We start from the raw sequence: 23,573 nt of genomic DNA, 5'->3' as shown, positions 1-23,573 counted from the left end.
CTGTATGACAAAATGACTAAACAAAGATTTTATTTACCCTGGGAAGTAATCATTAAAATATTGCCTGTTCCCTCTAAATGTAACAGTTCACGAGATCATTTTGTAGTCTTGTCTGTGAGGAAAATCAACATTGAGATATATGGTACATCTCCTATACTAAAACTAAGTTGATGTATTACTCACTTTCCCATACCCAATACTGAGTTGTTTTTATTTGCTTTCTTTCTTTACCCCTAGAGTAACCAAGAGCAAGTGTTGCTTCAGGGGGAGGATCGATTGTACTTGAACTGTGGAGAGGCCTCACAAACCCAGAATCCCAGGAGTTCTTCAGCACATTCTGAGCATAAGCCCAGTCAGGAAAAGAACTCCTTTGCAGATGGTGGTTTAGAGTCTCAGGGGTTAAGCACTTTACTTGGACATCGGCATTGGCATGTGGTACAAGTAAGTCTTCAGTTATTATTGACCATTGACTTAGTCCTTGGTAAGATAGCACCTGGAGCAGATTTATAAATATTTCCTCTGTTGCTTTAGAAAACTGAGAAATGTTTAACATTTTTTGACTGTCATGTCTCTTTTCTGCTTTTCTGTGTTCTTGTCTTTTTGTTCTCCTTCCTCCCTTTCCACTTGATGGTGAGCATATCCTCTCCTGCTTTAAGTCCATTAGTAATGAACAGTTTCAAAAATTGGAAGTTTATGTTTTGCTCTCTTATAGAGCAAAACTATTTTCCTTTTTCTTTTTCTTTTTGTATAAATTTAGCTCTGTGGATTTGCATAGGCAAAAAAATGTAGTAATTTCATGGAAGGTAACAGTACTGTACAGCAGCTTGAACTTGTGGTCCTCATGGGGACATTGAGGTTAATTGCCTGACTTTAAACCCAAATTGCAGACTTGTGATCCATCTAGAAAATTATTAACAATTTTATTGTTACTTAATCTTGTTCCAAATTATTTACTCATTCTGATATAACTTTAAACTAGTATTTTTTTTTAGTAATTCTGATCAGTTGGCATTTAACATGGAAATTAATTCTGAATTTTGATACCAGATAAAATTAATTTAAATATATCAATAAATTGAAGTTTTTTTTAAAGAAACTTTCATACATAAGTTTCAAAGTTACGAGTGTTTTCTTTCCCCTTTTGGTACCAAAGTATCTTAGGTGCATCAGAGCCTACTCTTTGTCTTAGTCAGTTTCTATTTCCACAATTCTTTGCCTTACTTCTACATTCTATACTTTTATCTTACTAGCTTACTTCAGCTCCCATGTTACTTTCAGTTGACTCTGAGTGGAGATAATGAGAGACAGAAGAATGGTCATAATGTGAAAAATTGAAGGAGGACTATCTCCTACATTGACATGTGGTATACACTAAAATAAAATGTATTTAATTACATTAATAAATTCATAAAATCAATGTGCATACCATTTTATAATTAGTAACAATATTTAAATAAAACTGCATCAGCTACTTCCTTGACTAAAATTTTCCACTGCTCCCTTCTCTCCTATAGCCATTTCTCTACTATTTTCATTTCCCCATACTTTGAACTATTCATTCTACACTGACCTAGCATCAATGCCAGTTCTGCCTAGCCAGGTCTGTGTTGCCAGAGAGCCAAGTAGAGCAGAGGATCAAAGAAGGTAGGTCTGGAACTCAAAAATCCATCAGGCAATAACAAAAATTGAATTTCCTTCCAGCTCAAAAATTCAGCGATTCTGTAATTGTTAGCCTTCTATGAAGTATCCCATATTAGAAGCCTATAACTGATTTTACAACCTTAGACAAAGTAGGTACTAGCAAGATTCTTTTGTCATTCTGTTCTTCAGGTAGCTAAAATATTCAGAAAGATGAAATTGTTTAACTCTTAGCTTTACCTAATTTTTTTTCAGTTTCCTTAAAATTAATAAAAATGATGCCAGAGTTGTACTCCCAAAACAATTAAGTTATAATAGACTCATTGAATTTTTAGAGCTGGAAAGACCTTAGAGATCATGTAGTCCAACTAGATTTTTATATATGAGGAAACTGAGGCTCAGGGAAGTTTAACAACTTGCCCATGGTTACACAGCAGAGTAGTGGCAGACTTACCTTTGCTATAATATAAATTCAAGTAACAGTCTAACCTATTTTAAATCCTAGGTACTAAATGTTGAATCATAAAATGCTATTGACCTTGAGCTAAAACCTTGTATGTGCCTATTTGGCAGTGTTTTTATTTGGATTTGCCTTATACTTTGCTGGCACTCCAGCCACGAGTCAATGCAGTGTTATAGTGATGTTTTGGTAGGGTGGTTTACAGTGTCCATATAATAGTAATGTTTTACCTTTCAGGCTTTTAGCCATTAGTAATGATTCCCTGAAGAAATAAGAGTGCCTGTTTAATTCCCCCTTCAACATATGCTCTTATCTAGGATAAGTGTCCATGTACTCCATCAGAGTGGCTTTGTTTGCGTGATTTATACTTTGTATGCTTTTTGTACAGCTTAGAGTTCATCAAATGAGCTCCAACTAATTCTGCTGCTCTGTCTGTTCCTCATCTAGACTATTGAATTTTTGTTTGTTTGTTTAAGCCTTTTACTTTACATTTGTTAGTTACCTAATCAGAAGATTCTATGTTAATTATGTTCTTTCCTTAAACTAAAACAACACAAATACGTGTTTGTCAGAAGCTGGATTAGTAGCTTCTGTTAGAGATGGTGCTTATTTATTTATTTTTATTTAGTTTTTCTTGCTACAAATTCTTAAAAATTTTGAAAGTAGTTTGTTGACAGATGGAGCACAAATAATATTTTCAAAAAGACAACAACACCCTTGTCTTAGGCTGTGTTCCTTCTTGATTATTTAGTATTTTGTATAATATGAAAAATTATTTCTGAAAGATGCATAAATCATTATCATCCAGTATTCTGAAATGTCGGTTTTATAGTTAATCTTGCTATTTGGAAAGAATAAACTTCACAAAATGTGGGAGATAAACACTTGTGATGTATCAGGCACTACATTAGGGAGGTCAACAGAGAGAATTTTAAAGGTTATTTATAAACGATTTACTCTCATTCCTGCGGTGTGTATCAAATGTACTAGGTGTGAAATTTGGTGTAGATCAAATCTGCTAGGAGCAGGGCTCTCGCAGTCTCACCAGTTATAGACAAAAGTAGCCCAGGCAGGAGATAGGATTTTAGCAGAATGACTTTAAGGGGGAAAATTAGGTTCTTTGAAAGACTGAAGAATCCTAAGATGTTACAGATAGAGATTCTATGTTAGCACTCAGTTTCTCAGTGGTGTGGTATGACTTTTGTGCCCAGAGTATGCAGTCCTGACCTGAGTTTCTTCATTACTCATTAGTTGCCTCTTTCCTTACTTCTGCCATTTCCTGTTCTCAGTATCAGGGGTAGAGCTCAAAGTTCAAGTGACACAAAACAATAAAGCTGACCCACTGGGGAAAATAAAAGTTTTTCTCATTTTATAGCATCTTCAGACACCAAACTGCATGAGAAATAAAGCATTTTAAACTTAAGCTTTGTGTTTTGAAAATAAACCATTTGCCATTTGTGGCACCTCATATACTTTTGGAGGTTAAAAGAATAAATCGTGTTTTCCTGAAGATACTCATCAGAGTGTGATCATATAAGATTTAACTTAGGTTCCCATGATTAGAAACTCTTCATGTTGGAATCCACTTGAGCAGTGAGATCCCACCTCACACTTTACCAGTCCACATGTTTCATAGATACTTATGACACACCAAGACTTGGGGGATGGCAGGTGGGGGGTGGGGTTCTTTTTAGTGTCTGTTATACTCCAGGTACCTCCTTCTTCAAGTGACTATTCATCCAAAAAAAGAATTTTGTTTACAGCCTCCTGTGAAACTACTTTCAGCTTTTATTTTGCTACCTGATCATTACCCCAGATTACCATTATTCTGAACTAATTTCACCTGTCATAGTGAATTTTATTGATCTGAATAATATATCATGTCTGTTAAGATACAAGTTAAGTATTCTTCAAGCATATATTCTGACATTGTTCTTTAATTCTGTAGAGTAGGCTTCCACAAACCAGAAATGGAGTTAAGAATTTCCTAATGTACTAAAAGCTGTTAATTCACTTAGAATTTAGATTGGCTTATTAGATAATAAATGAAGGCTAACACATAGTTTTATAAATAAATTTTATCAAGGTTAATGCAGATATTTTCAGCATATTATTTTTACTCGGTGTTTTGTCTTCACATTACACCAACAATCTTAACTGAATTTGACTACAGTAACTTGGCTTTTTAATTTGGCGTTTTAAAAAATATGTAATACTTTTTCTTCGAGTAAAATGAAAATAAATTTGAATAAATTGAAGGTCCTCTTATTCAAGAAATAGAAGATTCTTCCTTTGTTCTGTCATTCGGTTTTCACCCCACATTCACCATGTGTTCATAAAAACTAATTAAATCAGTAAGCTAGTAGAGAGGTTACAGTCTCAGTAAAGCTAGAATTTATTTAATCTACATTGAAAGCTCATAGAGGATTCTGTAAGTTTAAAATTCTTGTTGGAGTGACACAAGGATACCATATACAAAGATGTAAGACAGACATGAGAAGATATTTTTACTACTTATGTTGCAGATAAATATCTAATATATAAAAGTTTTTATAGATAAATAAATTGAACACCACCAAAATATTAGCTTATATACAATCTTACATGTATATGGATGTTTGTTTAGAAGTAGAGCAAAGCCTAAACAGTGGTTATCCTTGAGCAATAAATAATAGGAGAACTTCATTTTGTACTTTGTACATTGTTATAGTGTTTAAATTTTATAAGCATATACTTCTTTTTTAATCAGAACAATGTAAAAATAATAAAAGTATTTCTAATAAAAAGCAAAAATAAAACTCTTGCTGAAGCTCTCATTTTATTATATAAGGTTGTTTTGGAATAGTTCAGATCAGCAAACCTAAACTGTGTTTGTGTTATCTACATAATTCTTGGCTGCCCTCATGGGTGCTTCTCTAAAAATCTTCTGTTTTTATTGAGTGTTCAATATTTACAACAAATAGAAACAGTGTAGAGGAAAAAAAGAGAAAAGCCTGATGTCTGAAAATTTATAATGAAATTTATAATGAAATGATTAAGTAGGTGTGAAATATTGGCTGCTATACAAATGATAAATTCTGAGTATCCTCTGCTAGTAATACCCATTATTTGGGAACACTTCAAACATTGTTTAGGAAAATGAATCTCATATTGTGATGCTCATGTTTTAAGTACGTTTCAGAAGTCTTACCATACTGATGTATTGTTTTCTATAGATTTCCAGCACCTATCTAGAGAGCAATTGGCCTATACGGGTGAGTTATTTATTATTTTCGTTGGTGTTAACTCGCATTGGATAGCATTTGCTACAAGAGGTATTCTGGGAATTGAACCTTTCAGTGGATGCATTGATGAAAGTAAAATTTTAATACTTTCCTTTTACATGTTTAGTGTATAGCATCTATAATTTGGTCAAATGTAACATGTATAGTCAGATTTTTTTAAATGTAGCATTATACATTTAAATCAGTTAGGAAACATTTATCGATAATCTGCTTGCCTGATGCAATACTAAGCTCTTTATACCTAATAAAGTGTATAGGTTTGCAAGGAAGAATTCTTAATTTTTTTTTAAATCAGTTTTCAGCTATTGATAAGCTTGGACAGAATATTGCTGTGGTTGGCAAGTTCGGTTTTGCACATTACTCTTTACTCACCAAAAAATGGAAACTTTTTGGAAACATTACCCAGGTTAGTCTTTTTGAAATTAAAAATTGATTTCTCAAAGTATAAGAAAACTACAATGTGAAATAACTATAATGTAAGCCACTGTTTACTTACGAAAAAATATTAGTGCTTGATACTTGATACTTGATGAAGGGTATTGTGATAGTTGATTTGCTTTTCATTCTCTTTAAGATCAAACACTGTAATTTTTTAACTTGAGCCTTTACATTCCAGGTTGAATTCACCAGATCAGGATAAATTTCCACAAAATTTTAGATCATTTCCTTCCTTGTCTGTGTGTGATATAAATATTTGAATAGCATACACACATATGCAGTTGGATTTTGCACAAATCAAATAGGAGAAAAAGAGAAGGAAATGAACACTTAATGGGTGCCTACTATGTACCAAGCACTTTAAGGGGCTTTCATATATATTACCTCATTGATCTGCGTAACTACTCAGTAAGGGCACTGTTATAAGAGAAACTAAAATTCAGTGTCAAGCAGCTGATAAATGATAAAGCCAGAAATTAAACCAGAGTCTTTTGAATGTGGGAATAATGATGCTACATGATACTCAATTATTTTTAAATAATGTATTTTCTGTCTTATGTAAATGTTTATTTTTTTTTCAAAATAGGATATGAATCATCACTAATAAAGGCCCAGAATAATGCTTAATTGGGGGGATAGAGAATAGAGCAAAAATAATTTGAGCTTTTGTTGTCTGCTTAGGAATATCTTATAAGTATATTACTTATTGTAATTTCTGGCAACATAATTTTCTTTGAAATTTTCTTTTAAGGAGCAAAGTATGATTGTGACAGGTGGCTTAGCCTGGTGGAAAGATTTTATTGTCCTTGCATGTTATAACATAAATGATCGTCAAGAAGAGGTAAGTTTTTCTCTCAAAAATAACAGATTCTTATATTTTAAAGATATTAGGCACTATATGGTTTTATATAAAAATACTTTATTGGAAAATAGGCAGAACTTTTTGTTTTTTTTCAATCAAGAATTTGGCATTTTTAGTTAATGAGATTTTCCTTTCCGGTTACTACTTCTAAAAAAATTTTAAAGGGATTAATTTTAAAGAGATTTTCGAGGAATAATCAGGACTTCTAAATAACCTTGTCTAAGGATTTTTAGCTGTAGACATTTTCTATAAAGTTTGTAAATAGTAAAAAATAAAATAGTTAAGAGCACAGAAGTTTATAAGGGTGGCTGTCCTTAGAGATTTATTAATTTATTGATTTTTATGTTTATATTTTGAGAAACTGCTGGTCTCTTCAAATCAGGTCTAAATAGCCAGATCTGAAAGGAGTATCTCATAATAGTACATTCAGAGTTTTGATCACTTCATCTTTTTATTATTTGTAAAATGAGCCTTCCCTGTCAAAATATAAACATTATCCAGTTATTATTAATGCTCAGATTACTCTTTTAACTCCTCTTACTTAAAAAAAAAAATCAGATTAAAAAAACAGCATGTGAACAGCATGGATTTAGTCATCTATTATAGCTTTCTTCATTTTTGTTTTTTTCAGCTGAGAGTTTACTTGCGAACGTCTAATCTGGACAATGCCTTTGCTCATGTCACCAAAGCACAAGCAGAAACATTACTGCTTAGTGTCTTCCGAGACATGGTAATAGTATTTAGAGCAGACTGTTCAATATGCCTTTACAGTATTGAAAGAAAATCTGATGGGTAAGTATATAGCATGTGACAAGTAACTTTCTGCTCCTATGTAACATGTTTCCTCTGTAGTTTTCATTTTCTTAAAACAGTTGACTCAAATTTTATATTTAGTTTCCTTTGTTTTAGGAGTTAAAAAAAAAAAACAAGGAATTTTAATTAGTGATATTCATATAGTAGTTATTTTTTAGCTACCAAAATAAATAAGTAAATAAATAAGCCTGCACTAACTTCTTTAGCTAATCTTACTGTTCATTTGAAAAACGTAATCTGGGATGGGGTAAACCAGTTTTTTAACAACCTTGAAAACAAGTGGTTAGTAACTACCCTAGTGTTCTAGATATTTGGGTAAAGTTAAAGGAGTTCCATAGCTTTAAGGCCTTAGGAAGCATGTGCTTAGTATACTCATATCTTCCTGAGCTAAATGGCTGTAGTCTAGGGCAGGAAAAACCAGCAGTCTTATTGTCATATGTTGCCTATATTCTTGGCATCTGGTTGGCTTACAGCATTTAGACCATGCCTCTTGAGTTTTATTTGCTCAGATGTCTTTTGTTTGTTTCTCTTTTTAAACAGCCACGAAATGTGTATTTGCCTAACTAGCTTAGTAATTGAGGAGTAATGTAAAGATAAAAATTAAGAAATCTTACTAGCCTCAGAACTTATGTCCTTTCTCAACCAACTAAGCTATTCTCAAAGCTTCTTCCCGAGTTTTTTCTTCCCTTCTACATCTTATTCCCTTTCTTTCTCCCTCATCTCCATATGTGTTTTTTGGATGCCTTAACTTTGTCAGTCTGCTGCTTGAAGTCCTTGGGAAGGAAGGAACAATAGTCCTCCACAAGCATGATATCTAGTAGTATTAGTAGCAGGGGGGAAAAACTTGTTAGCGTTGTTGTTGAGGTGTGTGAGTTTCTTTTTCTTTTTTGTAGTCCAAATACTACTGCTGGTATTCAGGTTCTTCAGGAAGTCTCCATGTCACGCTACATTCCTCACCCTTTCCTGGTAGTATCTGTCACTCTGACATCAGTGAGTACAGAGAATGGAATCACCTTGAAAATGCCACAGCAGGTACCATTCTGTTATCAGAACTCTGATTTAGAGTTTTCATCAAGTACCTTTAAGCCTTCCACTAGCTACACCACCTATATCACTGATGTGAACTCTCATTTTTATGAACTTCTGAAGTTCTCTTAGTTTTTCCAGGATAATTCAGCTCAGCTTTCAATTTTACATTCATTTTCATTGTCCATTAATTGCATTTGTTAAGTTTTTCTGACCCTGGCCAGGAAGCTTCTTGTATTCCCATAGAGCCTAATAGAATAGCTGTGCATATTACACACTCAGTAAATATCGTTGGTCATTTAACCTGTACATCTTAGGGACTGGGGGGGGAAATGCTGAAAACATACATATAAATTAGAATTAATTTATTTTTCTTTTAGGCTCGTGATGCGGAGAGCATTATGCTAAATCTTGCAGGACAGCTCATCATGATGCAGAGGGACAGATCAGGCCCTCAGATCCGGGAGAAGGATAGTAACCAAAGGAAACTTGTAAGTAAAGTGGAAGTCATTTAAAACATCAAGAATGTATGGGATTAGGATAAAGGAATAAAAGAATTTAAGAGGAGAATATTGTCTTGTGATTTGGAAACTGAAAAAGTATGTAAAATTACTCTTAAGCCTCTGAGTATAAGATGATTTGGGAAGGATAAGGTCCTGAAATGATGATGAAATGTTTCATACTTCAGATGTTATTGCTTAAGCATTATTATTTGCAAATTCTAATGGGAAAATAGGATAAACTGGTGTTCATAGAGTTTTGTTGTTTTTAGATTTAAATACACATACTCCAAAAGACCAAGGTACTATTATTATTAACTCTAATTCTAAAAGATTACCCTAATTTTCCTAAAAAGTTGTACTCTCATTTTTAAAAACGTAGGAAAGTAGGACCTAGGAATTTAGGAACCTGCAAATTAGGAAAAAACTGATTCTTCTCTCCTTTTCCAGTTGCCATTCTGTCCTCCTGTTGTACTAGCCCAGTCTGTTGAAAATGTGTGGACAACGTGTCGAGCAAACAAACAAAAACGTCACCTTCTGGAGGCCCTCTGGCTGAGTTGTGGAGGTGCAGGGATGAAAGTTTGGCTCCCTCTCTTCCCTAGGGATCACCGCAAGCCCCATTCCTTCTTGTCCCAGCGGATTATGCTGCCTTTCCACATCAATATTTACCCTCTGGCTGTTCTGTTTGAAGACGCTTTAGTCCTTGGTGCTGTCAATGACACTTTACTTTATGATTCTTTGTACACTCGGAACAGTGCTAGGGAACAGCTGGAGATGCTCTTCCCTTTCTGTGTTGTGGAGAGAACCTCTCAGATCTACCTCCACCACATTCTACGTCAGCTCCTGGTCAGGAACCTTGGGGAGCAAGCTTTGCTTTTAGCCCAGTCCTGTTCCACATTACCTTACTTTCCTCATGTGCTGGAGCTCATGCTCCATGAAGTGCTGGAAGAAGAAGCTACCTCACGGGAGCCCATTCCCGACCCTCTGCTTCCCACTGTGGCAAAATTTATCACCGAGTTCCCCCTCTTCCTGCAGACAGTTGTTCATTGTGCCAGGAAGACCGAATATGCCCTGTGGAACTACCTTTTTGCAGCCGTTGGAAACCCCAAGGACTTGTTTGAGGAATGTTTGATGGCTCAGGATTTGGACACAGCTGCCTCTTACCTTATTATCTTACAGGTAAGAGCTCTCATCTTATAAAGGTCCAGGAATTAATGAGCTTAAACTTAGGCAAAAAAAAAAAAAAAAAGCCCTGTTTTGGCACTGTGATTGTGTATAAGGAATTTATACAGTCCAGTTTTCTGTTCAGTTTTTATCTTTCCTTTTAAAGAACTCAGTCTTATCAGATGATGGCAGAAAATTTCTTTGACTATCATGAAGTAACATTGCAAGGTTTTTTTTTCATCCTGTTTGTCCATAAATAGGCCTGAAATAGATTAATGAGTTAACAGTATTTTGAATAATACTGAAGAAATGTATTACATAAGATTATTGAAATATTACATAGGAAACAATAAAGAATTAGCTTGAATAATACTGGATTTGTCTGAGCCCCCAACAGTGTTCCCTTAGAGTGTGCAATTGATGAAGGGACTCTGATTAGAACATAGGTCAAAGCAGAGCACCTCCTGTTGGGCCCCCTGTAGTGAGCTAAGACGACTCTGGCCTGCCACAGTAATTATCCTCCCTCATAGTGGTGTTTCTCAAAACAATGGGTTATTTGAGACTGCTGAAAATTTGCTTCATTATATATTTGATAGTTTGTTCTTATCAGTCTGATATGGATTTAATAGGCTACACTTTTAAGGTTCTTTCAAATTACTGCAAAGCCGTTTTCATTGATGTAAAAAGCTAACCATAAACCTCGTTTGAAACTCTTGCTTAAAGCAAATTTCCTGTCGACTTATTTGCTTTATGACAACTAACTGAAACCAGAGGAGATATTCAAGCAGAGGCTGGATGGCCCTGAGATTCTGTGATTCCTTGGTTAGTCTTAAAAGCCACAGAATCATAAAAATAGAAAGAAATTAATGCAACCATTTGTTGTTTTAGGTCACTCCTTAGACTTTCAGTGATCTCCCAAGCAATGGAATTGGAATTTTCTCTATCAAAATTCCTAAATTGCTATGGCTTATCAGATAATTACAGTTAAACTTGAGTATTAGGTGCCTTTCCATGAAGGTCAAGGTAGGTAGTAAGGTTAAGTTGTGAAATAATTATTTTGGATGCTGATTGTGTAGCAGTACTACATACTATTGCCCAAAGCAAAGAATTTTTTTAAGTCACATCCTCTGAAAACTGTCACAGGAGACAGACCTGAGCTCTTTTATAGCCAGGCAAACTTAGATTTATATTCTTGCTTTTCTCCTGATCTTCAAGTTACTTAACTCGGTTTCCTCATTTGTAGAATAGGAATGATATACCTATTTTGTAGTATCACTAGGAGAAATGAAAGAATGTATGTAAGGTTTACATAAGGTATCTGGCATGTAGTGAGTTCAATAAATCGTAATTTATATTACACCAGCAGAGTAGTTGCTTCACTTTTTCTTGTATGGTATTTTTTAATGCTCCTTTTAATTTTACTATTAAACTAACTGTCCCCTACAGTGTTGCAGCAGCATTTGTTTTCTGGGTTTAGGGAACTGTGGAGATAAAAGAATTGCTCATATCTTCCCAAATCATTTGCACTATAAAAGGAATGCTTGTCTTCCTTGGTTTTGTAGAATATGGAAGTCCCAGCAGTAAGCAGGCAACATGCCACCCTTCTGTTCAACACAGCCCTGGAACAAGGCAAGTGGGACTTATGTCGGCACATGATTCGATTTCTGAAAGCCATTGGCTCTGGCGAATCTGAGACACCTCCATCCACACCTACAGCTCAGGTGAGTTGCAAAATTGCATAGCTTCTCTGGGCCATACACCTATGTGGCATCTTTCTCTAACTGTACCGCACGATGTATATTATCTTAGGAACCCAGTTCAAGTGGTGGATTTGAGTTCTTCAGGAATCGAAGCATCAGTTTATCCCAGTCAGCTGAAAATGTTCCTGCTAGTAAATTTAGCTTACAGAAAACACTAAGTATGCCATCTGGTCCTTCTGGAAAAAGGTAAAAGAAATGCTGTTACTGCTTGATCTGATTGCACTTACCTTTCCATTCCCAAAAGGCTTAGCACACAAAAGGCTTCCCTTTTTTTCTTCTTCCAAAGTTAACTTCATTACTGTTTACAGTTACTGCCCCTTGTACTAGAGTAGGTCTTGATGTACCTGATCTGAATGCAATTAACTTTCAATTACCTCTAATAGTATAAAAAGGAAAATAAATAAAGCTGCAGATAATCCAAAAGCCTTCTTATGGTCAACTGTTTTATCCTTCTTTCCCACTATACTTCTTGACCAAAAAATAAAATTTAGTCCTCATGTACTTGACTCTCCTGTGACTCTTTTTATTGGAGATGTCATTAAACAATGGGAGAGTAAAGAGGAAATGTATCTTGGAGACTGAAACCTGCATCACCCGTAGTTGGGTTATTGTCTCCTGAGAGGTTAACTATGAACTCACTGAATGTTATAACATATTTAGGATTTCCTCTGGTTCGTGAAGTCCTTGTATCCCTTCTTGCGTTGCATGTTCTTGGCTCTTGGTTTCTCTCTTCCTAATCCTATTATATTCTGTTTGTATTGTTTCTGCAGTGCCTGGCACATAGTGAGAGCTTTCTCAACATTTTTATTGTGATGTTTGATTGCTTTTTCTTATCATAGCCATTAATATCACCCTCACTTGCAATATACACACAGTCATGGGCTATATATAAGTAAAATGCAATATGGAGGACTATAAACAATTGCCAGACAAACATTAGCTTCTCAGCCATACCCTAAATTTAAAGACTGGCTATACATACTAAGCGTTCACTTGTGTGCCAGGCAAGTTCTAAGCATTTACATATGTAAATCAGTTTTATTCTTACGTTTCTATGTAACTCACATTGAGTGACCTCATTTCATATTTCTTCTCTCTCCTTGGTTTCTTTGATCTGCTCTCCTTCCCTCTTTTCATTGGTCTTTTCAAATATAGCATTTATTTGCTCCCTTTCTTTTCTTCAAGCAGTCACCACCCTCTTCCTGGTTTGGCTTTGTCTGTCTCACATTCTTTCCTGTTCATGTACTCATTCTACAAACATGTTTCAAGAGTTCGCTGTGTCCCAGATATTGTTCAGTAGGTCATGGTATCACATGGAGGAGAAAACCTGATACTTTATCTTTCTCTTCGGTCAGAATTAGATCTTGGATCTCTTACCTTGTTACTTTTATCAAAGCTAATGTATAAAGTTATGTGAAATCTTCCAGTAAAGATTTTTCTGTAGCTTTCTTGTGTTCCCACTTATAGATGGAGTAAAGACAGCGATTGTGCAGAAAACATGTATATTGACATGATGCTCTGGAGACATGCTCGGCGTCTCTTAGAAGAAGTTCGGCTAAAAGACCTCGGCTGCTTTGCAGCCCAGCTGGGCTTCGAACTAATTAGTTGGCTCTGCAAGGAACGTACCCGAGCTGCCCGGGTAGACAACTTTGTGATAGCCCTGAAGAGACTCCACAGAGATTTCCTGTGGCCACTTCCCATCATCCCAGCCTCTTCTATTAGTTCTCCTTTCAAGAATGGAAAATTTCGAACAGGTAATGCAAATTTTGTGTCACTAGTACAAGGAGAATTATATTTTAGTATTTAGACATTTTGTTGTTGGTTGTTATTCAGAGAAGTTTTTGTTCATCAGTTGGATCATCCACCATTTGATCCAAGGGTGTAAATAAAGTAAAATCTATGTCTCGAAGACTTGTAACCTTGAAGTCTAATTTATAAATCTACCTCTTGTTATCTTAGATTCTGTCAGCAAGTTGAAAAGTGGCTGAATATAGACGCTACCACACTTATTGTGGGAAGTTTTGGAATTGGTTAGTCATGGACCTCAAAATAAGCAAAATTGTCACTTACCTGACAGGACTCATTCCAGAAAAAATAGTAAAAATGCATCTTTGAGAGCCCATTTTCTAAACTAAAAGAGGATAAAGTGAAACAGCATTTTGATGAAAGAAAAATTAAAAGATTAAGTTTTTTAGTTCAGGTCTTTTAAAGAAGATTATTCTAATTATTAAGAAAATTCAAACAAAAGCCTTTTAACATTTGGAAACTTCATGTCATTTTAAGAACCAAGGAGAATCACTTAAAAGATGAATAGAATAAAATTTTGCCTAGTTCTAGTAAGATATATAAGATGACTGGTAGGTGGCATTATATATTACATAGTTACAACCCCATATCCTTGGTTTATGGGTGGATGATGCAGTGTAGGACAGTAATTGACTTTGAACTTTTAGTTTGGGGGGAGTAGGGAGAAAGGAGCTGAAAGAACTGAATTAGAAATGGCAGTGTGCATCTTGATTCCCATTTTTTTCCTTTGTTTTTGGACGTACCTTGCAGTGGGAGAGCAACTGTTAAAGTCTCAATCAGCTGACCCTTTTTTAAACCTTGAGATAGATGCTGGCATTTCTAACGTCCAACGAAGTCGGAGCTGGCTCAACAACATTGGCCCTGCCCATCATGAGATAGACACAGCCTCATCCCATGGACCACAGATGCAAGATGCCTTCCTGTCACCTTTATCTAATAAAGGTAAATGTCATTTTAAATCTTAGCTCATTTTCAGTTCCTTTGCAAGAACGTTTCTGTGCTGTAGCACTTCAGAGATAGACCTTCACTCATCTTTCAAGTACATTCTTGAGGATTATCCATTAATATCTGCTGGAGAGGTGGATAGTTAGTTACTAGAATAAGGCCAAATTGGCCTTGACTATACTTCACCATATTTATTTTAGGTAAAATAAAATAGGTAAAATCTTATTACAGATCAGCACTAATAGATGAACTTTGGCAATCGATTTGAACTTCAAGTAAGCAAAAATGTTATCCCCATGTAAAAAATTCTATTCTTATAAATCTACCTGTATCATAAAAAAATACACTGTTATCTTTTTTTATTTCACTGATGAAATTTTGTGGAAATTTTCTTTTTCTCTTTTAAGTTCTTACATCGTATCCTTAGTTTTGCCTCTTAGCCTTCAAAACCTAAAATATTTACTATCTAGCCCTTTACCAAAAAATGTGTGCCAACTTCTGCTCTTGTAGTAATGAATAAGCTACAAACTGAGGAAGTTTTAAAGTGATTTATGTTGCTTAGGTTTATATAATTATAGGAGCTTAAGTAACATTTGGTCTGATTTTCTGTAGTTTTCATAATGTAGTTTTCATAATTCATTCACCTGAACTTTGAATTTCAGTATGCCATCATTGTTACCTGAGCTTCTGCTGTGTGAGGAGGCTTATAGCTGCTTTAATTTTTTTTTTTTTTAATTGTGGTAGACTACACATAAAATTTACCATCTTAACCATTTTTAAGTGTACAGTTGTATTTACATTCATATTGTTGTGCAACCAACCTCTAGAACTCTTCACCTTGCAAAACTAAAATCCTATACCTATTTAATAACAATTCCCCATTCCTCCCACTTCCAAATATTGACAACTACCATTCTATTTCCTATCTCTATGAATTTCATTACTTTAGATACCTCATATAAGTGGAATAATGCAGTGTTTGTCTTTTTATAACTGGCTTATTTCACTTAGCATAATGTTCTCAGAGTTCATTGCTGTTGTAGCATGAATGGAAATTTCTTTCCTTTTTAAGGCAGAATAATATTCCATTGTGTGTATACACCACATACTGTTTATCCATCCATTGACGTGCATACACTTGGGTTGCTTCTACCTTTTGGTTATTGTGAATAATACTGCAGTGAACATGGTAGTACAGATATCTCTTTGAGACCCTGCTTTCAATTCTTTGTGGTATATGTTCAGATGTGGGATTGCCAGATCATGTGATAATTCTTTTTAATTTTTTTTTTTTTTAAGAACTATCATATTTTCAATAGCAGCTACATCATTTTACATTCACACTGACATTAACAGGGGTTCCATTTTCTCCACATCTTCACTTATTTGCTGATTTTTTTCTTCTTCTTTCTGAGATTAGGACATGAGGCAGTACCATTGATTTTTAAGAAAACTTTTAAAAGCGATCATTTCAAACACATTTAAAAAATAGACGTTATAGTATAATGCAGTGGTCCCCAACCTTTTTGGCACCAGGGACCGGTATTCCTGTGAGAATCTAATGCCTGATGATCTGAGGTGGTGATGCCAGCGCTGGGGAGCTGCTGCAAATACAGGTGAAGTTCTGCTCACTCGCCTGCCGCTCACCTCCTGCTGTGCAGCCTGATTCCTAACAGGGCACAGACCAGTAATGATCCGTGACCCAGGGGTTGAGAACCTCTGGTATAATGGATCCCTTGCCCCACCCACAATCTATCACCCAGCTTCAATTATTACCAACTCATGACCAAATCTGTTTCATCTACTTTCCCTTCCTGTATTTTTGAACCAAATCCAAAACATGACTTTTTATCTGTGACTATTTTAATATGTATCTCTAAAAGGATTCTTTTAAAAAAATTAACTGTAATACCATTATCCCTCTAAAAATTTAACAGTAATTCCTTAATACCATCAAATATCCGGTAAATATTCAAACTCCAATTGTTTCATAATGTCACAAACTTTTTATGACTTGACTCAAGATCCACATAAGGTTCAAACATTGTGATTGTTATGTTTTTAATTCTTTTTTCAGTGATTGTTCCCCTCTACATCTCCTTTTTTTCCCCTTCAATTTATTCATTGAAGAAACTCACTTCTGTGGATTTTCCCATAATGTGAACTTTGGTGATTGCATCTTCATGGTTTAGTGTAACAGTTTCCTCTGTATTTCTTGTAAATTGGTAATTGAATCTAAAGCCTTGGTCAAATTATAGCTAGATTTTTTTCTTTTTTGGAGGCAGGCAAGACTACTTCCTTCATAGGTATCGTATTTCCATCTGAAGGCACATAACGCCTGGTTATCTAATGATTTTTTAAAATATATCTACTGTTAATATAGCATGGAAATTTTAGCAGTGGAGTTAAGGTTTTGGTTTCAAAATCTTGAGGAGAAATAAACATCTGAAAAACAGCCAATATTTAAAGTTAAAGGAAGACATTTTCTCTGTGAACTTATAGTTTATAACTTTTGGCACTTCTTCATCAGGTGATGAATGTAGTATTGGTTCAGCTACAGACTTGACGGAAAGTAGCTCCATGGTGGATGGGGACTGGACCGTGGTCGATGAAAATTTTTCTACACTCAGTTTAACTCAGTCAGAGCTAGAGCACATCTCCATGGAGTTGGCAAGTAAAGGGCCTCACAAATCCCAGGTCCAGCTTCGGTGAGTTTCTCAGCATTTTGAAAGCACAGAATGTCTGTCTACTCAGGATATTTGGGTAAATAAGATACAGGGGCTACTTTCCTGATAATGATTGCCTTTCTGAATATCTGTAGATTCTACTTAGCTCTGTATTTCTTTCTCAGTTATTTTGTTTTTGTTTATGTATAGATATTTGCTACACATATTCCTGGAGGCAGGATGTCTGGACTGGTGCATTGTCATAGGCCTGATTCTTAGAGAATCCTCAGTAATCAACCAGATTTTGGTTATTATACAGTCTTCAGAGGTAAATGGAGAAATGTTACAGAACATAAAGACAGGGCTACATGCGGTGGACCGATGGGCCTCTACAGATTGGTAAGTGCTGGTTTCCTTAGGCTTGTTCCTTAGCTGTCCTTTGGTGAATTCTGTCCTTTCACATTAGGGCTTAGCTCTGGTTCATTTATTTGGAGATTTGTAGGTTGGTCGAAATAAAAATGCTTTCATATGTTCATTTTTAAAGCTGTTTTCTTTAGTTACCATTCTTTACCAACCATTTACATGAGTAATGTCCAATGAGACATCATTGGTCAGTTTATAATGGGAATAGATGTCACTGACTTAAGACTGGTACAGTACAAATGATCTTAGAATTGAGACTGGAACTTGAGATCTGCAGTTCTATGGAATTGGAGGTAATAACCTAAAAGTGTCCACTTGGAAAAATAAAAATTTAACGTCTATGTGAATTTAACGTTCCATGGCAATTACTAGGAAGCCCAAATTATGCGTAGTGGATGAAAGAACCTTGGGTTCTAGCCTTTTGTAACCTTTTGTGTGGATTTGGAGCTTCCCTTACTTGGATCTAGTTTTTCTTAACTGACAAATTCATTTAGGTTCTCTGAAGGCTCTTTTTCAAATCTAAAATCCTGTTGGTCCTTACACTGTAGAATATGATTTTTAATTGTACAACTAGATAAAGAATGTGAGTCTTGCTCCTAGTGCTCAGACATTTAAGACTCACACTAAAGCTGTATGCAGCCCCCTCTATGCTGGCCAGAACACCTAAGAAGCCTCCCTACCTTTCTACGCCACTGCCTCTCTCCTCATAATTTGTCACTGACCTTATGATTGATCGTATCAGTGTTTAGTAGGAATTTATCCATAACATTCTGTGGAGACTTTTGAACATAGCAAATGAGAACTAATTTCCTTTTTCTTCTCCTTAGTCCTGGATATAAGCCATTTTTAAACATCATTAAGCCACAACTACAGAAGCTCAATGAAATAACCGAAGAGCAGGTCCAGCCCGAAGCTTTCCAGCCAATAACCGTGGGTAAGACTCCTGAGCAGTCTAGCCCCCGGGTAGAGGAGAGCAGGGGCTCCTCGGGCCATGGAAGCATCCCCCAGAGCGAGGTCGGAGGTAGCAGTATGGTCAGTCGGAAAGAGGAGGACACAGCCGGAGCGGAGGAGGAGGAATCTTTTCAGGATGGAACTTACGACTGTTCTGTGTCCTAACAACAGTGGGGTACGTCACCGTGGGCAGTATTAATTAGCAGCAGTGTGCAACTGAGGACACTGTGACCTAGCTCGATAACTTAACCAGGGACAGAACTCAGTTCAGAGACTCTGGTAAGGTATTAAATTTTAACTAACTGTCCTCTAAGAAGTCTCTTTGACTCCATAAAAATGTGATAGCAGAATCAATCATCTTTCATAAAAAAGTTTTTAAGCTGCAGTGGAAAGTAATAAAGAATATTGTACAGATGTACATGAGAATATTTTGGTTTTATTCTTAAAGATTGATAGCTCTTATAAGGATTCTTTGTCCAGATGAGCTTTTTCACTGTGTATAGCTTCTTAACATGTTTTCTGGTACAGTGTGTGTCCAGACTGCTTTTTAAAAATAAATGCGAAGGTGCTTGCTATAGCTTATCAGGTACCTGAGGTACCTGTAATGTGCCCTTGGGTTGAGAGCACTGGACTCTTTGGCTAGGCCTCCTGAATAGATGTCTGCCTTGGCACAATACTGGCCAGTGTGATGAGGATGTGCTCCTTGGCTTTTCTAGCCTGTTATATCCCAGGCCTGAATTGATGGGAGCTATTTGTGAGTCGGTGTGCAGGCTTGATTCCTGCTAGATAAGTATGGGCCGAGGTCTGAGGGGTTGGTTCTTCAATTATGCTGTTAGGTACTACTAAACTATTTTGTATCAAAGAACTTTTTGTGAATACTACTCTTGTGTAAATATATTCACAGGCGGTGTTCATATTTTTAGGCCTTGTATTATAATTTGTAAGGTTTTATGCTGGATTCTGCATGGCTATAGATACTCTTGGAATAAAGACAGGGCTTGCTCTTCTTTCCAAATATGAGCCGTCTTCATAGAGGAAGACAGGTTTATTGGCTTGGTCATAAAGTAACAAATGGTCACACTGATCATGAAATGAAACAGGTTTTGTGCAAATTAATGTAGTTTCTTATTTATTGCTTTTGTAAATTGAATAAAAATGGAGTTTTATGTAAATGGACTGCTGAATCCTGTATTATCACAGCTAATAATTAGTATATAAAAATGCATTCTTCATTGTAACTTTTTAAAATATTTTATGTATTTCAGATGACTTAAATTTTAGTTTTCATACATTATGAAAACTTAACTGTGTACTCCTTTATTGCTTCAGACTAAACACATATCCACTGTACTTCTAATTACCTTATAACAGTATTAATTTAGATAGCTTGTTTGTACTGTGCAATTGAACAAAGGAATGCAATGTTATTTTTTACAAAAACAAACTTGTTTATTTTTATAACAATGTATTTGATGTGGACCAAACTCATACCACTATGTAAAACAGCCTCTCTTCTCATAGTGCAATTACAGTTTAGAACTAAAACTTGGTCCTCTATCCTTGTTTTTTAAAGTAAATGGCTAGAATTAGTTGTCCTAGCCAGGTTTCCTTTAAAGGGAAACTCAAAACCATTTTGAAACTACTTAGTTCAGAATTCATCAAACTTTTAAATTATTGGGTTTGGTAATTTACTGTCATTTACTTCTTACAAGTGCAATAATTTCACATACTCAAACTCCTGGATGGGTGGAATATGTGATTATTGGTACCTGGTCCTTCTGGTGCTACCTTTATTTAATTAAGCCTTTGTTTTAAACCACCTTTCCCTAAATCTTTAGAAAATGCTTCCCATGTGAGTACATGCAGCCCAGCAAGAAACTAAACTGAAATTTCTTCTCTTAGTCCAGTAGGAGAAGAACTAGCATTACTTTTGTGCTTGGTGTGAATATTCAGTCAATAAAAATGATTTACCATTGTAAACAGCTGTGATCTTTTCAAATATCCTAATGTACTGCTGGGTTCATCTTGCACTCTTCAAAGCAGGCACCAATAAGGTAACTGTATTCCTGTGATTAATGCCATAAATGAATTTTTTCTCTCTAAAATACTTGTTTTTCAGCTAATCAGAATGGGTGGCCCCAAGATTAAAAAAAAAAAAAGGCAAGTTTTACAGAAATTTTTCTTTGGTAATTGTTATATACTTTAATTTTAAAAAATCCTTATTTTTATTTTGCCCTATTTGGTTCACGTTCTCCACTGTTTAAGCCATAATTTTAACCAATGAATTTAAATATTCATAACTATTTGAAATTTAAATTATTTGCTAATACCAAAATAAGAAGTCATTGGGGGTCGAGTCAACCTTTGCTTGTAATTAAAGTTGCTGCTACTTCTGTAATGTGTATTTTTTTACTTGGTAAAGGGCAATAAAACCATTACATGAACTTTTGTTTATTTACCATCTCAGGTTAACAGCAAAAAGTATATGTATTATGAACCACCAATTATAATTCCACCTCTTAGAATCTTCTGAATGTGAAATAACTTAGAAATTCAGACAGATTTAAATTTTATTTATATGCAGAATTATTTAGAATAGGTGCATCAAGAGTTGGCAGCATCCTAGATGCCTGACAACACAAGATTGGAACAGACAATCATGGAAAATGTTCAAAGTATAATGAAAAGGAATATAAAATCATGTATACCATATGGTTTCCACCAGTTCTGTATGTAAGTGTAGAGGAGACTAGACAACATCTCTAATAGGTGGGATTAAAAATGATTTTGACTTTTACCTATTTCCTGTATTCCTAAGTCTGCTCTCTGTCTTTATGGATTTGCCTATTCTGGACATTTCATATAAATGGAATCATGTAATATGTGGCTTTTTCTGTCTGGCTTCTTTCACTTAGCAAGATGTTTTCAAGGTTCATCTTTGTATATCAGTACTTCATACCTTTCTGAGGCTGAATAATCATTTTGTGGATATACTACATCTGTTTATCCATTCATCAGTTAAGGGACTTTTGGGTGGTTTCCACCTTTTGACTATCATGAATGCTACTACAAGCATTCATGTGCAAGTTTCTTTGTGGGCATGTTTTCAGTTCTGAGTGGAAATACTGAGTTATATGATAACTGGTTAATGTTTGAGGGAATGCTAACCGTATTCCAAAGTGCCTGTGTCATTTTTCCACATTTGTACTAGCAGTGGGAGGAGGGTTCCAGTTTCTACCATCAACACTTGTTATTGTTGTATTTCTGGTTATAGCCATCTGAGTTAATGTGTGAAGTGGTATCATTGTAGATTTGCATCTCCCTGATGGCTGTCTTTTCATGATTATTAGCTATTTATATATCTTTGGATAAAAATGTCTGTTCACACCATTTGCCCATTTCACAATTGAGTCATTTATCTTTTATTGTTGATTTGCAAGAGTTTTTACATATTTTGGATAGTAGACCCTTATCAGGTACAGGCATCCCCCACTATCCAAAATAGAGTGTGGTACGCCTATGAAAATTCTTTTCATAAGCTGAAATAGCATAAAGCAAAGGATATCCGCCACTTTCCAAAAGTTTGTGTTATACCACTTGGATTTTTAAAATGAAAGACCTAACTAAGTTTAGTACAGTAACAGCTTTTTTTAAAAGCAAAAATCCTCTTAGGATTTCTTTTGGTTTGTAAAAACAGGTACTAATGTCTATTTTCTCCTAAGAATTTTATAGTTTAGTTCCTACAGTTTAGGTCTTGATCCATGTTGAGTTAATTTTAGTATGTGGTATGAAGTGAGGGGATCTTTGTTTTTTTGTATGTGGATATTTAGTGTCCCAGAACCAGTTACTAAAAATTTTTCCCATTGAATTGTCAAAAACCAATTGACTAAATATGGGTTTATTTCTGGGCCGTTAATTGTACTTCATTGATCTCTATGGCTATTCTTAATGTCAGGACCACACTGTCTTGATTACTGTTGCTACTTTGTAGGAAGTTTTGAAAGTGTGAGTTGTTTTCTCAAAACTGTTTTTACTATTCTGGGTTCCTTGCATTTCTGTATGAATTTTAGGATCAGCTTGTCAGTTTCTGTGTGCATGAACACAAAAGGCAGCTGGGATTTTGGTGAGGATTGTATTCAATCTATAGATCAATTTGGAGAATATTGCCATCTTAATATTAGGCTTTCCAATCCATGAACGTAGGTTGTCTATTTTTGTCTTTAATTCCTTTCGGCAGTGTCTTAGTTTGCAGTGTAAAAACCTTGTACTTTTGTTAAGCTTATTCCTAAGTATTTTATTCTTGATGCTATTTCAAATAGAATTTTCATTTTTGGATTGTTCTTTGTTCGTTAGTATACAGAGTTACAGCTGGTTTCTGTACATTGATATTGGACCCTACAACACTGCTGAAGTTATTAACTGTAATAGTTTTTTGTGGTTTCCTTAGGATTTTCTATATAAATGATCTATCATTTGCAACTAAAGGTAGTTTTAACAGTTCCTGTCTAATGATGCCTCTTCCCAAAATGCCCTGGCTAGAGCCTCCAGTACAGTATTCAGTAGTGGACATCCTTGTTTTTCTAATATTAGAGGAAATGCTTTGTCTTTCATCGTAAATTATGTAATAAGCTGTGATGTTTTTCACGGAGGACCTTTATCAAGTTAAGGAATTCCTTTATCATGAAAAGATGGTAGGCTTTGTTAAAAAAAATTGTTTTTGTATCTATTGAGATGACCATATATGGTGGTTGTCCTTTAATATGCAGTACTGCATTGATTGATTTTTCAAGTGTTAAACTATGCATTCCTGGGCTGAATCTCACTTGATCATGGTATA

The 23,573-nt window shown here is 35.2% G+C and overlaps 1 protein-coding gene across 5 annotated transcripts in view; it reads left to right on the top strand.

The window, feature by feature from the left end:
- RIC1 (RIC1 homolog, RAB6A GEF complex partner 1) overlaps positions 1-21,180 on the top strand; it is an 89,732-nt gene extending 68,552 nt beyond the window's left edge. For 3 of the 5 annotated variants that reach the window (XM_011376639.2, XM_023521274.1, XM_011376638.2), the window contains exons 12-26: positions 238-441; positions 5,314-5,352; positions 5,678-5,788; positions 6,572-6,661; positions 7,314-7,474; positions 8,389-8,527; positions 8,902-9,012; positions 9,472-10,200; positions 11,748-11,906; positions 11,995-12,131; positions 13,413-13,699; positions 14,502-14,693; positions 17,227-17,404; positions 17,573-17,761; positions 18,613-21,180. In XM_011376639.2, coding sequence (XP_011374941.1) covers positions 238-441; positions 5,314-5,352; positions 5,678-5,788; positions 6,572-6,661; positions 7,314-7,474; positions 8,389-8,527; positions 8,902-9,012; positions 9,472-10,200; positions 11,748-11,906; positions 11,995-12,131; positions 13,413-13,699; positions 14,502-14,693; positions 17,227-17,404; positions 17,573-17,761; positions 18,613-18,901 — 3,015 coding nt within the window. In that variant the 3' untranslated portion in view covers positions 18,902-21,180. The remainder of the gene's footprint in view (positions 1-237; positions 442-5,313; positions 5,353-5,677; positions 5,789-6,571; positions 6,662-7,313; positions 7,475-8,388; positions 8,528-8,901; positions 9,013-9,471; positions 10,201-11,747; positions 11,907-11,994; positions 12,132-13,412; positions 13,700-14,501; positions 14,694-17,226; positions 17,405-17,572; positions 17,762-18,612) is intronic. The other 2 variants (XM_011376641.2, XM_011376640.2) reach the window with 2 other exon arrangements.
- Positions 21,181-23,573: the final 2,393 nt, after the last annotated feature.

This window comes from Pteropus vampyrus, unplaced genomic scaffold, assembly GCF_000151845.1.
Source record: "Pteropus vampyrus isolate Shadow unplaced genomic scaffold, Pvam_2.0 Scaffold301, whole genome shotgun sequence".
NCBI classification, from domain to species: Eukaryota; Metazoa; Chordata; class Mammalia; order Chiroptera; family Pteropodidae; genus Pteropus; species Pteropus vampyrus.
This window is presented reverse-complemented; position numbering and strand designations above follow the sequence as displayed.